Source organism: Vulpes lagopus, chromosome 15, assembly GCF_018345385.1.
Source record: "Vulpes lagopus strain Blue_001 chromosome 15, ASM1834538v1, whole genome shotgun sequence".
Taxonomy (NCBI): domain Eukaryota; kingdom Metazoa; phylum Chordata; class Mammalia; order Carnivora; family Canidae; genus Vulpes; species Vulpes lagopus.
Window position 1 is genome coordinate 23,683,863 of NC_054838.1, and position 15,503 is coordinate 23,699,365.

At 50.0% G+C, this 15,503-nt stretch overlaps 1 protein-coding gene and 1 pseudogene across 2 annotated transcripts; both read left to right on the plus strand.

Annotated features, from left to right (window-relative positions):
- Positions 1-219: 219 nt before the first annotated feature.
- Positions 220-4,699, plus strand: LOC121476174 (annotated as a pseudogene).
- Positions 4,700-7,405: 2,706 nt separating this feature from the next.
- Positions 7,406-14,294, plus strand: LOC121475967 (folate receptor alpha-like). 2 transcript variants are annotated; one of them, XM_041729663.1, is made up of 6 exons: positions 7,406-7,588; positions 8,615-8,709; positions 10,913-11,088; positions 13,292-13,480; positions 13,628-13,763; positions 13,906-14,294. In XM_041729663.1, exons 3-6 carry the CDS (start codon positions 10,936-10,938, stop codon positions 14,184-14,186), a joined length of 759 nt encoding a protein of 252 aa, XP_041585597.1. In that variant the 5' UTR covers positions 7,406-7,588; positions 8,615-8,709; positions 10,913-10,935; the 3' UTR covers positions 14,187-14,294. The 2 variants fall into 2 exon arrangements, with proteins under 2 accessions (XP_041585597.1, XP_041585598.1); XM_041729664.1 differs by lacking the exon at positions 8,615-8,709.
- Positions 14,295-15,503: the final 1,209 nt, after the last annotated feature.

Genomic DNA, 15,503 nt, shown 5'->3' on the forward strand with positions numbered 1-15,503 from the left:
TCTTGCCTCTGGCACAGACCTCTACACTTGCCCTGTTGCTTAGTTCATTCAGGTGCCCTCAGGGATACGCTGGGTGAGGAGGACAGAAGATCTGGGCTTGGCAAGGAGACAAGAAACCCAGTGGAGAGTCTTGTAACTGCTGCCTCTCTCAGGCTGTGTCCACCTCTGACTGCAGCTTTCTGGTAGGAAATGGATGGACATGGCCTGGCCAGTGATACAATGCTTCTGGCTTGGGTGGCTGCTTTGTGGGGTGCCCAGTCCAGGATTCCAGGGCCCAGGATGGACCTACTCAACATCTGCATGGACACCAAGCACCATAAGACAAAGCCATGCCCTGAGGACTAGCTACATGACCAGGTGAGGATGGAGTGGGGTCAAGAGTTGGGAAGAGAGCTGGCCCTAAAAATGGAAGAAGTCAGGGAATGGGAAGATCAGCTGTGGGGAGCAATAAAGTCAGGAGGGTGACTGAGGTGATCCTTATGAGGCCACCAAATATACTATTGTGGGGGGACCATTTCTCTGGCCCCCACTGTGTTCTAAGAGCTCTCCTAATACCTTGTCCATGAATATTCCACCTACTTGGTAGGTGGATGGTGGACTCTACTCAAACAGATGAGGAAATAGGAAATGAGGCCCACAGAGGGCATAGGTATAGTGTACATATGTGTGCATATAGACATATTCGCATACCTTGGTAATCGAGAGGCTCGTCGTTAGCACGGGCTAGGACAGGATCAGGCAGTGCCTTTTCCAGCCTTAAATATGCCCGGCCCATGGAGCTCAAAGACAATGTACAGGGGAGACAGGCCCCTCAAGATCATGATGCAGCAAACACAGAGGAACAGTCCAGGTCCTCCACCCCCATCATGTCCTAAAGAGACAGTGACAAATCAGATAACTCTGGGAAGACTTCCCAGGAAAGGTGCCATCAGCCTTGGCCTTGGAGGATGAGTAAGTTTTCCAGGAAGACGAAGCAGGAAAGGGCAGCCTAGCAGAGAACAGTTTGTACACAGAGGGTGAAAGCACAAGCAGTGGCCAGCGTAGTGTGACCGGAGCCAAGGATGCTGCTGCCCACAGAGAGGGGCCCTATTTCATAGGAAAAGCCCCTGAAGCAGCTCAAAACCTGGGCTTCCGGTTGAACTCCAGGCTTCTGACAGTTGCCCATCCTTCATTCCCTCTCATATGCTCCTCGGCTCCCCATGAGGTCTCATGTTGCTAGAAGGTTGGGGGGCGGGGGCGGGTGGCTGGAGGTGTCCCCAGGGAAAGCTGCCATGGACTGATCCAGGGGCTGGAAGTGAAAAGCGGGAAGCCCAGAGCCCCATGACTTCTGAGTCATTTCTGACGTCTCATTTGTGGTGTGGTGGTGGTGGTGGTGGTATGTGTGTGTGTGTGTGTGTGTGTGTGTGTGTGTGTGTGTGTGTTGTGTGTGTGCGCGCCCGCACGCGCACACGTGCTAAAATACACATAATATAAAATTTGCCATTTTAAGCATTTCCAAGTTCCCGGCTTGGCGCCATGAAGTCCATTCACATTGTTTTGCAAACATCACCAGGATCTATCTCCAGAACTGCTTCTCTTCCAAAACTGAAAGTCTGTTCCACTTCTTCATTTTCAGAACTTTTTAAGATTTAGGGGGTACTTTTCAGAACCCTCTGGAGCAATTTTCTTGGCCAAGAAATGGCACACAGACTTTTGAGGGAGCCAGATGACTAGAATTCTGAGGGACAGGGGCTATAATGGGAATGCTTATCTGTATAGGAGCCCCTACTATAGGCCAGCAAGTGCCTTTCATTATAATAATTCACCCTTTTGAGGGCAGAAACCACTGATTGGTTGGCAGGTCCAGGATTAGGTACATGAGGTCTTGCAGAGCCACCAGGAGTTGGGGAATCTGAGGAAGAGCATGCATGAAGTCAGGGGGGCCTGGAAGCATGTTCTATGCCAGCTGGGCTGGAGATGAGTTAGGTTGTTGGAGATAGGTGGGTTTGGTTCACCCTCCTGGATTTTCCTTGTTTCTCCTTTATTGCCCAGAGTTGTCACGTCTCCCTGGTGGCTTGGTCCTGGGTGCTAGAATTCATCTCTGAGATTTTAAGCAATTGGCTGAAAATCACTCAGCTCTGGAGTCCCACCTTGGAACTATTTCTACAGAGAAACCATCACCATTTCCACTGTCTTGTCTGCCTTGAATTGACCTCTCTTGGGACAGCCTCCAGCATTGTGTCAGGTCCACCTTGGGGTTCACGTGCAAAACATTGCCCCCTCTGTTCCCTACTTTCTGGACCTATCTGGAGTCCCCAACCTGGGAGTCCAGACCCTAGGAGACCCAGATCAGCCCCCTCCATCTCTGTCCTCACCATAGCTTGGGGCCAGGCTCTCCTCCTCCCTGCCCTGAGTTCAAAACTGGATCCCACCATTTACCAGGGATACAGCTTACATAAACTTTGTAAAAATTAAATGAATGATGCTTTTGCTAGAATGTCAAGGCCATAAAGTGCAAAAGCCTCGGGAACTTTGCACTTGCCATTTTCTGCACCTACAATGTTCTTTGTCTTCCTCTGCTCCTGACTAAAGCCATAAGCCCCATAAAGGCAGAAATTTGAAAAAAAAAAAAAAAAAAAAAAGGGGGCAGAGATTTGATATGTTTTGTTCACTCACTGTTGTATTCTCAGCACCTAGCACAATGCGGGATTGATAATAAGTACTCAGTTAATATTGGCTGGATGCAAAATGAGTAATATAAATAACCCGAAACACGTGGAGTAACTTGTAAGTCATTTAGAGCTGCGGAAATGATTGTTTCCCCAAATGTGGTTCCCAGGACTCCCACATTTTAAAAACTTTCTTTTAAAAACTCTGTTATAGGGATCCCTGGGTGGCGCAGCGGTTTGGCGCCTGCCTTTGGCCCAGGGCGCGATCCTGGAGACCCGGGATCGAGTCCCACGTCGGGCTCCCGGTGCATGGAGGCTGCTTCTCCCTCTGCCTGTGTCTCTGCTTCTCTCTCTCTCTCACTGTGTGCCTATCATAAATAAATAAAATTAAAAAAAAAAATTTAAAAACTCTGTTATAGGGTTGCCTGAGTGGCTCAGTCTATTAAGCATCTGCCTTCAGCTCAGGTCATGATCCTGGAGTCAGACCAAGCCCTGCATTGGCTTCCCTGCTCAGTGGAGAGCCTGCTTCTCCCTCTCCCTCTAACTCTCCCCCAACCCCTCATGCTCTCTCTCTTTCAAATAAATATATAATTTTTTAAACAAAACTCTATTATAATTGTCTCTACCCCAAGGGCCAGACATAGCGGCGCCCTCCCCAGCAAGTATTCCTCTGGACACCCTACCTGGGGCTGAGGAACCAGAATTTGAAGGAGATGGCTGTGGGGAGCGGGGCAGTTAGTCCGGGTCTCCCCCACGCAGTGCACTCCCTGGAGGAAGAAGGCCTGCTGCACCGTCAGCACCAGCCAGGAGCTGCACAAGGACACCTCCCGCCTGTATAACTTCACCTGGGACCACTGCGGCAAGATGGAGCCTGCCTGCAAGCGCCACTTCATCCAGGACAACTGTCTCTATGAGTGCTCACCCAACCTGGGGCCTTGGATCCAGGAGGTACGGGACTGTCCCTCACCCCCACCCAGCAGGCTGCCATCCAGCTTGGGCAAGGCCATGGCTGCCCCCACCCCTGGCTGAAGGGAGCCCTCCCTCTTGGCCTCCCACGCAGGTGAACCAGAGCTGGCGCAAGGAGCGCATCCTGCACGTGCCCCTGTGCAGAGAGGACTGTGAGCAATGGTGGCAGGACTGCCGCACCTCCTACACCTGCAAGAGCAACTGGCACAGGGGCTGGAACTGGACCTCAGGTGAGGACTTGGGGGTGGGGAGACGGAGGGGGGCTTTGAGGATCTGGGATTGGGTGAGGATGTCTGGGGGTGGCCAGAAAAGAGCTTTGGGCCTGGGGTGAGGGGTGGGGTGAATGTGCCTGCCCTCTCTCCCCTGCAGGAGTGAACAAGTGTCCAGCTAGGGCCACCTGCCATACATTTGAGGCCTACTTTCCCATGCCTGCAGCCCTGTGTGAGGGCATCTGGGATCACTCCTACAAGGCCACCAACTACAGCCGGGGGAGTGGTCAAACCAGATATAGTTTGACCCGGCCTTGGGTAACCCCAACGAGGAGGTGGTGAGGTTCTATGCAGGGGCCAGGAACGCTGGGGTTATGCCCCAAGGGATTGAGCCTCTCCTGCTCAGCCTGGCCCCCATGCTGTACCTCTGGCTCTTGGGCTGGGCCCTCCCACTGCCAACGCCTGCACATCTTCCTTGTCTGCACCCAGGTCTGGTGACCTGGGTTCAGCCCAGCTCAGCACTCTCATATAAAGGGGGCCTCACAATGTCCTGGTCATTCGTTCTTGTTCCAAGATGGGTCATATGGGGTTCCTCTGACACCCTATTTTAATAGATCCATGTGTATCTTGTGTCTTGCAAATAATGTGGCCATGAGTGGCTTGGGGGGACATGCCTCACTGCTTTATCATTCCTATTAAGAAGGCCAAAGAGGGACTGGGACTAGCTTGAAGTTCACCAGCAAGTAGGGGGAAGAATCTGACCCCTTAGTCTGAGGCTCTTACCTCTGTTTCAGGCTTACCCCTCCTGCCAAGTTTGTCAGTCCCACACTACAAGGGGATGAGGAGATGGGTGCAGAAAAAGTGGGAAGAGACTGATAGAGGAGTTCTCAGGGCCTGGTGAGAAAGAAAGTTTCTTTTCCCTTCCTTCCCTTACTAGATGTGGATTAGGGTGGAGATATTGGTGTTGGTAGTGGGTGAGGAATCCCAATGATGAACAACTGCATTGCCTTCCTTTTTAAACAGGACAGTTGCTGGGCAGAGGGAAAGTTTCAAGCAGACTCCACGCTAAGCATGGAGCCCGATGTGGGGTTCAATCTCAGAAACCTGAGATGATGACCTGAGCCGAAACCAGGAGTTAGGTGCTCAACAGACTGAGCCACCTAGGCGCCCCTGCAGTGAATACTGTTACACGTAGTAGGATGTCATACTTGAATTCCAGAGAAGGGATTGCTGGGTCAAGAAGTATATGGATTTATAATTTTGATAGTTACAACTTCACAGGGGTTGTATCAGGGTGGCTCCTCCACCAGCGATATATGAGTGCCTGTTTCCCCACAACCTTGTCAAACTTTTGTTTTCCTACTAAGCTGATTTTTTGCTAAACTAATGGGGGGGAAAAGGCCAGCTTGGTGTAGATTTCATTTGCCATGTGTCTTATCATGAGAACACAGTTTTTGAGATTCCTTATAGATCTATTGAGATTTGGCTCATTCTTTTCAATTGTTGGGCAATATTCCAGTCTATGTAGTACATGTCACATTTAACTCAGCTTCCTACTGATGGATATTTGAGGGAGAGGTTTTTTTTTTTTAAGCTTCTATTTATTTATTCATGAGAGACACACAAAGAGAAACAGAGACACAGGCAGAAGGAGAAGCAGGCTCCCCATGGGGAACCTGATGTGGGACTTGACCTGAGCCAAAGGCAGACACTCAACCACTGAGAGCCACCCAGGTTCCCCGGGAGGGGGTTCTTTTATAATCTTGACATTATTAAAAGGCACAGGCCAGTTATGTTGTAGAATATCCCTTATTTGGGGTTTATCGGTTTCTTTCTCATTAGATTGAGGTTATACACTTTGGCCACAAATATGCCCAAAGCAATACCATGTCCTTCTCAGTGTATCATGACAGAAGGCATAGGGTGGTGAGTTCACCCATTTGAACTAACCATTTGGTTAAGACTGGGTCCATCAGGTTTCTCCACTACTTTTTTCCTCTTTGTAATTTGTACATATAATAAAGGCAGATATTTGAGAACTGGAGCTATCCTATTCATATCAAACTGGCTCCCATGAGTTTCATTAACTGACGGACATTCTTTAAAAAGTAAAACACGCACCAAAAATGTCTTATTATGTGACAGCCCCTCTCCTCCAACCCTTTAATGCTTTCTCATGGTATCTGTTGGAAAAAAACTTCAGTGGCATAGAAAGCCCTGCTCTCCACCCCTATAGACGACTTAGAGCTCATTTCCAATTGTTCCCCTTGCACACTGCAGAGGTGAGCTCCATTCACTTTTCACTTTGCACCTTTATTCCAGCAATTCTCTGTGTTCCTGGAATGTTCTTTTGTCCCCTGCAGGCTGGCTCCTTGTAGCCACTTAAATTTCAACTTACGACTGACTACCCACTAACATGACTTCAGACCACCCAACCAAAAGAGATCGTCCAGGCACTTTCTTATCACATCGCTCTTGTCCCTTTGCACAAATATCTACTGTGTTTATCATATGCTATTTATTACCTAACAAAACATACACTCACAAGAAGTCTATAAGAGCCAGGGAGGTTAGAGTAGGCTTCCAGAAGAGTCCTGTTTGCAAAGCAGAAATTGGTAGGAGGAAGAGCATTTCAAGGAGAGGGCTCAGCAAGGACAAAGGCTTCCCGGGATGGAAGTAGAAGCAGAAATTTCTAGGTGGCTGAACTAGAAGTTAAGAGGGCAAGGGCAGGAACTGAGGCCAGAGAAGAAACAATGGATTTGCAATCCTTAGGCTGATGCCCTGAGGGCCTCTCACAGAGCTTTTCTTTCTCTCTTCCTGGAAGAAATCTGGCTTGGAATGGGACTCAGATCCGAAGTGTAGCCTCCCCTGGCTGTCTGGGAGCTGCAGTTTCCACAGTTAAGAAAATAGGTGACGGGCTAGCAGGACTCAGGAAAAGCTCCAGTTTTGCCCACCCCCACTCCCCGCAGCCTGGGACCTCCACCTGCGCAGATCAAACACCTTCCTATTATCTTTGTCTGGTCACAGCCTACAGATTGGGGTCTACAGGATGCCGATGGCTCACCTTGCTGATATTAAAAGTCCGGTCCAGGCGGATAATTCTCAGGATGGGCTCAAAGGTGGCTGCTTCACCCTGCCCCTCCCTGCTGGTCAGATAGCCTCCACACTGATCCCAGAGTCAGAGGAAGGCTTGAAGCTCATCAAAGACAGAGACTCCCCACAGATCAGAACTCCACCTTCAAGGGGCGCCTGGGTGGCTCAGTGGTTGACCGTCTACCACCTTTGGCTCAGGGCGTGATCCCAGGGTCCTAGGACGAGTCCTGCATCTGGTTCCCTGCAGCCTGCTTCCCCCCCTGCCAGTGTTTCTGCCTCTCTCTGTGTTTCTCATGAATTAAAAAAAACAAAACAAAACAAAACAACCTCCACCCTCATTCTCATCTCCCATTAGCTGGTGACTTTTAAAGCACTCAAGCACTCAGGGGCCCACACCTTTACTCCCTGAGGGGGGGGGGGGGGCTCCAGCCCAGTTAATGATCAGTCCCCAGGGCAGGGGTGGAGGATGCTGGGTAGGTGCAAATTCCTTCTGGAGGAGTTCCCACCTTCGGGCATTCTTAGGGGTCTGGTCTTTCTTCTCCAATCCACAGTAGGCTCCCAGGTTTTATAAAGCCAGAAGAGAGGCATGAGGGGTCCGTGAGGGGTCCGATGGCCTTTCACCTGCTGAGGTCTTCTGAGGTTGTAACCCTTCCTGCTTGTCACAGGATTCAAGTAAGGATGGCTCCGAGGGAGAGGAAAAGCTGGGCGGGCATGAGTCCGGGGTCTCCTAGGAGTCCATTTCTTTGCAGGCCCTTCAGGGCTTGGCTTCTTCTCCAGCAAGCCTATTCCCCTTCCTGTTCCATGGTCCCAGACCTGTGGCCCTCCCCAGGGTGCTAAGGCCCCATCTTCCTTAAACTCTTATTGCTGTCCATAGGCTGATGGCTCCCACATCTGTATCCAACTTGTACCCCTCCCCTGGGCTTTCACCTCTACAACCACTTATCCCTGGGTTGCACACAGGCATGGGGACAAAACGCATTCCCTCTTGCTCAAGTGTGCTCCTCCCCTTTTTCCCTTTCCCTACCCAGTGGGGCCGCCATGGTAAAAATGGTACCACCGCAGTAAAAGGAAGGTTTGTGCTTGGCTGGAGTGGGAGTGGTGGGAGGGGTCTAACAGGAGACCAGACTCTCAGATGCTGTAGAAGGGACACCCGTGTGGGTGGGTGCAGGGGGGGAAGGCAGGGGGTCTGGGGCCCCCAGAGCAATTGAGCCTCTAAGCTTCTGCACGTCTGATTTTACCGCTGGAGGTGGGTGATGCCTGGGGCTGATGAGGTTGGAGGACTTGGTGGATCTATACATTGGGGACTGTGGAGGTCTGTACTCTCTACAGCTGCCTGGGAGCTTAGAAGCCTACACTCCAGCCCTTGCCCTGCAATTGGTTCTGTCCTGATTCTCTGGATCTCATTCTCATCTGTATAAGGACAGGGGGTTGGAAGTGGACAGATTAGTTTAAAGAATCCCAGCAACTCAGGCTGCAAGATTTTATCAGACCTGAGTTTGGGGGAGAAAATGGGATAAGTGGGGCCAGGGGACTGGCTTTAGGCCTGCACTATTAATCCACTCCCTCCCACCGACCCATGTCCCATGGAGGTCTGGCTAGTGCCCACAATAATTAAGGTGCAATAATTAACTGCTGAGTGGCCTTCGTCCAGTGCCAGGCTCTGCTCCTGGGCCACATTCCCTACTGCCTGTCTCCTAGGCCACTAAACCTCAGCTGTGCCCCGGAGGAGGACAAGGGGAACTGTGGAGCGGAGCAGAAGCCTGAGCCAGACCAGGAACCACTTCCTCTCCCAGGTATGCCACTCCCCACCCCTTTAGTAGAGGCAGCACACCCCAAGGTGCTCCCAGCATGTGTTAAAGAATTTGCTGAACCAGGAGGATCCACCTTGCCCAAATCCCAGACAACCCAAAAGTAGAGGCTGAGGGCAGAGCAGGGACTGCCCAAGGTTAAATTAACCAAGTCCACTCCCGAAACTAGAACCAGCGGGCTCTTGCCTTTTAGCACAGTGCTGAGTTCTTAGTTTGCTTCAAGTCTGGGGTTCTAGGGTGTGTGTCTTCTGGGTGATGAGGATGATGGTGGTTGGGGGGGACAGTTGCACTGAGATCTGAAGCTGAGACTAGGAAGGAATGTGGGGAGTGGCTTGCAGAGTGGCAGAGCTTGCTGGGAGAAGAGAGCTCTGCCTCTAGAAAGCAAGTGCAGGGAGGTAAACCACCCACCAACCAGGTGGGCCCACGGAGCCCTCACCCCAGGCATCCCCCAGTACTCCACATCAGCTGCTGCATAAGAATCTCAGCACAGTGAGGGTGCAGAGGACAAAGCTGAAGGAGCTCCAGACTTGAGGGGCCTGAATCAGGCTTGATTGTTCCCTACTGCACGACAGGGGGCTCATCCTTTAACCGCTGCCAACTGATGGCACAATCTGTACCCAGCTGACTCTCCTTTGTTGGGGATTTCTCCCCACATTTAACTTTTAGATGAGGATACTAAAGCCCAAGATTAATTTGAGTTATTTGCTCCCAAGGTCAAGGGAGAGATGGAGTGTTAGGGCTAAGATGGTGGGCTGGTTGATCTGGACCCCTGTGCTCTCAACTGCTAGGCTGTTTCCCCCAAGAACCTGATCCAAAGAGTCACCTGGTGCGCCGGAGCCCATCAGTGAGTGATTGGGTCATGAGAAGGATAATTGGATCCTGGAATGAATGGATTAGCGAGTGAAAGAATGAGCGAACACTGGAATAGAGTAGCAGGATGTTGGATGGCAGGAAGGTGAGGGGCGAGGGGGGTGAGGCGGGAATTTAGTCCCTGGTTCCGTGAGCCCTGGTGGGCAGTCAGCCCAGAGGTGGCCGTCAGCTCAGGCCCTGCCCAGGAAGAAGCCAGAGTTCCACAGGACGTGGGGCACTGGGGAGACAAGGCAACTTTGAGCAGAAGGGCACATATGCTATTGGGAGCTGTGGGAAACAAATGCCAAATTTTAGGAGAGCCCAGGAGCCCGGTGACCTGCATGGTGAGGGAACAGTGGGTCACCTCCCAAGGTTCAGTGTCTGAGCTCAGAGGGCTGAGGGCCTGCATGGGTGGAAGGGAGGCCGGCTCTGGGGCAGGGGGAGGGGGAGGCAAGGAACCTCCCAAGGCCTGGAAGCTGTCCAGCTGGCTGCCCACACCCACCCCCAGCCCTCTGTGCCCTGTGACATTCCCCAGGTCACAGGACCTCTTGGAGAAACCAAATGATGAGGCTGCAAAGGGCTGGAACCAAGGCTGGAAGTTTTTGTTTTGTTTTTGTTTTTTCCATACCCAGGGGGAGGGGCAGAGGGAGAGAAAATCCCAAGCAGGTTCCCATCCACTGCAGAGCCTAACTCAGGGCTCAATCTCATGATCCTGAGATCACAATCTGAGCCGAAATCAGGAGTCAGTCGCTTAAGTGCCTGAGCCTCGTAGGTGCCCCTTGTTTTATTTTGTTTTGTTTAAATAAATAGCTTATCGGGAGTTCCAAAACTAAGATTAATATCAAAGTTTGTACAAAGTCATTTGGTGTTAAAATCTGACCTGAAAATTAATGTGAGGTTATTATAGTTTTTATTTATCCCACCAGTGTAACTTTTACCACCAGAATGTGCTTGATTGTTGAGTGCGTGTAAATTGTATTACCTTTTACAAAATCCCAAATATTTTAAATTCTGAAACATCCGCCTCCAAGGATTTCAAACAAGGGACTGTGGACCTACGTCAATCTCCTGGCTATTTTGCCCAAATCCCATCTCTTAGTTTCAACACTTGATCTCATCCACCAGTAGAAGTCAGTAACTTGAGTGACACAAGCACCTGGGGGGTTGGGGGGGTTGGGGGGGTGGGAGGGTGGTGTCTCATCCCACCCTTCCCTGAGGCTGGGAAGACTCAGGGGTAGGGATGGGGCGGGACCAGGCCCCGGCTTTCTGGAGGCTCCACCCACCAGGGGCTGTTTCCATTCACCTGAAGGCCCCACCTCTGTTTTCCTTGGTGCCACAGACCACAGCTCTTCCTTCAGAGACATGGCCCAGCTGATGACAACACAGGTGCTGTTCCTTCTGGTGGGGGTGGCCGCAGTATGGACAGCGCGGCCCAGAACTGAGCTTCTCAATGTCTGTATGGACGCCAAGCACCACAAGGAAAAGCCAAGCCCGGAGGACGGGCTGCATAAGCAGGTGAGTGGAGGGCCTGGCTGGAGTGGGGAGAGCTGACTCAGGAAGAGGAAAGTGGAAGATAGAAGCATCAAAGCCCTTCCATGGTGGAGGCAGGGAGACCACCTGAGAGGCCTTGGGTGTACTACTGTGGGGACTATCTGCTTACCACACACCATGTGCCCAATGTTGTCAGTACAATGCCAACAGATCAGCTCTTGGTTGTTGGGTTTCACATTACACAAACCAGGAAGCATGTCCAGAGTGGAACCTGAGAAACGGACACTGGAGAAACCCATCCCAGGTTGATTTTGATTTCAGAGTTCAGACAGGAACTGACCCCTCTTGAGAATCTTGAGAAAGTGCACACAGCTCGTGGCTTCTTTTCTGCCAGCCCCAAACAGCTCAAGAAAAATGGATTTCTCACAGGCACGAGGCTGGGTGTGAGGCACCAAGATTCACACATCTAGCAAACATTTCTCCTGACCTTTTTATTGGAATGAGGTCTCCTTTCAATGCCAATTATTTTACCACAACCTTTTTAATATCCTGAACCTGTTTATGTGTTTTAAAAAAAATCAATATCATGCCATAACTGTAAAGAAAACACAAAAGGGAAGCTGCTTGCAAAATGCATTCCAATATATAAATGTTCATTTTGACCTCGTTGGCAGATAATGATCGCACAGCTTTGAATCAGTGAGCCTGCAGCTAAGTGATGATGTAACTTGACTAACTTCTTCAGCCTATTATATTGTTTTTATTTTATTTTTAAGGATTTTATTTATTCATGAGAGACAGAGAGAGGCAGAGACATAGGCAAAGGGAGACACAGCCTCCCTGGGAGGAACCTGATGAGGGACTCAATCCCAGGACCCCAGGATCACAACCTGAGCCCAAAGGCAGATGCTCAACCACTGAGCCCTCTATACATTGTTTTTAAAATGCACATTTTAGGGGCGCCCTGGTGACTCAGTTGAGGCTCTGACTCTTGATTTCAGTTGCGGTCATTATATCAGAGTCTGAGATCCAGCCCTCGGTGGAACTCGGCTCTTGAGTGTGGAGCCTGCTTGGGGCTCTCTCCTTCCTCTGCCCTCTAGTCGGCCTGCACCTTTTGTGCATGTGTGTGAGCATTCCCACTCTAAAAAAAATAAATAAAATGCACCGTTTTAATATTTTGTTTTTATTTTTTATTTTATTTATTTATTCATAAGAGACAGAGAGAGGCAGAGACACAGGCAGAGGGAGAAGCAGGCTTCATGCAGGGAGCCAGACATGGGACCCAATTCTGAGACTACAGGACCACACCCTGGACGGAAGGCAGCACTATACCACTGAGCCACCCGGGCTGCCCAATATTTTGTTTTTATACTGAATTCTAAGCTACGGGTTTATATTCGTTCAGTGTTTTGGATCTGTTCTGAGGTTCCAGTTTAATTTTTTTTTTTTTTTTTTTTTTTTTTTTTTTTTTTATGATAGTCACAGAGAGAGAGAGAGAGGCAGAGACACAGGCGGAGGGAGAAGCAGGCTCCATGCACCGGGAGCCTGATGTGGGATTCGATCCCGGGTCTCCAGGATCGCGCCCTGAGCCAAAGGCAGGCGCCAAACTGCTGCGCCACCCAGGGATCCCTGAGGTTCCAGTTTATTTGACTTGCTACTGACCCCCAGGTCTTTTGTTACCTTCTTAGTGAGGCTTCTCTGACCATTCTAGAAAACTGCAATTCCCCATCCCTCTCTCCTGCTTAATCTCTTTTCAAAGCAGTTATGCTGTGATAAGTAAGTAGTCGTTGTCATGTCTCCAGTTTCTGGGTTAGAGTAAGTAGGAGCTCAACAAAGATTTGAATTAAATGAATTTTGTAATGCCTGCACTTCCCACAAAGAGCATGCATTTCCCTCCGATGGCAAGGATTTCCCTGAAAGACTGACTGTTGGGGGATCAAAGACTAAAACGGGAGACAGAGACTGGAGATCTCTGGGTGGCTCAGCGGTTAAGCGCCTGCCTTCTGCCCAGGGCATGATCCTGGAGTACCGGAATCAAGTCCCATGTCAGGCTCCCTGCATGGAGCCTGCCCATCCCTCTGCCTGTGTTGTGTCTCTGCTTCTCTCTGTGTGTCTCTCATGAATAAATAAATAAAATCTGTAAGTAAAATAAAAAGGGAGAGACTGTATGTGGGGACATTATGGCTGTGTTGGGCGTGGGAGTTAGTTCTGTGTCTTCCCCACCCAGTGCAGCCCCTGGAAGAAGAATTCCTGCTGCTTCGCCAACACCAGCCGGGAAGCCCATAAGGATATTTCCTACCTGTACAGATTTAACTGGAACCATTGCGGATCTATGACACCTGCCTGCAAAAAGCACTTCATCCAGGACACCTGCCTATATGAGTGTTCTCCCAACCTGGGGCCCTGGATTCAGGAGGTATGAGTGTCCCTCCTGGACCCCTCAACTTTATAGAGGAATTGAGCTTTCCAGACACCTCCTCAGGCTGCTTCTCCAGCTCTGGGTCTCTTCTGAGCTGCTGAGAATCCTGAACCTGAGCCCTTTTCCCCTCCTGACCTCTCCCAGGTAAATCAGAGCTGGCGCAAGGAGCGCATCCTGCACGTGCCCCTGTGCAAAGAGGATTGTGAGCTATGGTGGCAGGACTGCCGCACCTCCTACACCTGCAAGAGCAACTGGCACAAGGGCTGGAACTGGACCTCAGGTGAGGGCCAGGGCCAGGCAGGGAGGGAGAGATCTGGAGGTGTGGGGTGTGGAGCTGGTATCTGAATATTTGAGGCTGTGGGCTTGGGGGAAGTGAAGCTAGTTCTGGGCGTAGTGGCTGAAAGTTCTCATCTTCCCTACAGGGTATAACCAGTGTCCAGAGGGAGCTGCCTGCCACCCCTTCCATTTCTACTTCCCCACATCTGCTGCTCTGTGCAATGAAATCTGGAGTCATTCCTACAAAGTCAGCAACTATAGCCGAGGGAGCGGCCGCTGCATCCAGATGTGGTTCGACCCGGCCCAGGGCAACCCCAACGAGGAGGTGGCGAGGTTCTACGCCAGGGCCATGAGTGAGGCTACGCACTGTGTCCTTGGGCCTCTCTTGCTCAGCCTGGCCCTGATGCTGCTCTGGCTACTTAGCTGAGCTCCTTTTATCTCCTGATACCTGTACAGCCCTGCTGTTTGGGCCCCACAGCTCCTAGCTATTTACTTCCTGTTTGTTGGCCAGGGAATAAACCAGGCAACCACCGTGTATCACATGAATTATTTGGGTGTGGGTGGGAATGTGACTTTTGCTTCCCAATTGCCATTGATTGAAGCCAGTGAGACTTGGTCAGTTTCCAGTTCTGATACTTACTATGAACTATATAGACATTTAACTGTTCTGGTAACCTAGGACATATTCATAGCTCTCAATTTCTTTTCTTTTTTTTTTTTTTTTTACTACAGCTTTAATCCAGAGCCAGGCCCAGAGTTTTATCATTTGAATTGGACCCAAGTGTGCCAGGGCTGTTTTTGCCCAGTGCTCAGCTCTCTCATAGGAAAGGGGGGAATGGGAGAGCCCAGAATGTTCTGGATGGATGGCTGGGTAGAGGTGAAGAGGGGCCAGTAAGAGCCATTCTTCACTAACACCTAATACACAAAGCACTATCTACCAAGCACTATCCTAAATGCTTTATATTTATTGCTCTAGGCTATAGATACTGTTGTCTACGTTGCACATGTGTGGAAACAGCCACATAAGGTAAAAAATATGGCTAAAACTTCTGCATAAAAGCTGAGATTCCACGTCAGGCTATCTGGCTCTTGAGAACAAGCCCTTTGCCCCATGGAGTGGGAAAATATGTGTATCTTGAAGGGATAATGGACCTCATACTTGACCAGAGAAGCTGGGCCTGAGCTAGTCTGGCAGAACCAAGAACGGAACCCAAACCTAGACTCCTAGAGCAGGTTACAAACCAACAATCTGACAGATTTTTAGGCAGTGCTTTCACAGTAAGTCTAGTTTATAGCAGTTATAACAAGCTAAGTTATGTTATAGTAACACCTCAAATATTTCCAAAACAACCAAAGCTTCTTATTCAAGCTGCAGTGCTTACTGTGGGGAATCCAGGATACCCTACATGTCACTCAGGGACCAAGGCCTTGGGAGCCTCCACCTCGTGACACATTTCTGTGAGACAGGAATAGGAAACTTGGTGAATTCCATATAGACTTTTAAAAGTTCCACCCAACACTAATTTTGATGGCCAAATCAGATCATGACCATGAGGAACTTCAAGGAAGCCAGGAAAACAATGCTAACAAGTTCTTGAAAGGAGAGAAGAATCAGAACAGTTTGTCAAAAGACCTAACATGTTATGCTATTATGGTCAGTTTATGTTCTGGCATGGCTGTGTTACAAATTTAATTTTTCAGTTAGGTTCAGGTAAGAAAGAGAACCAGCTCTTTGAATCTCTGC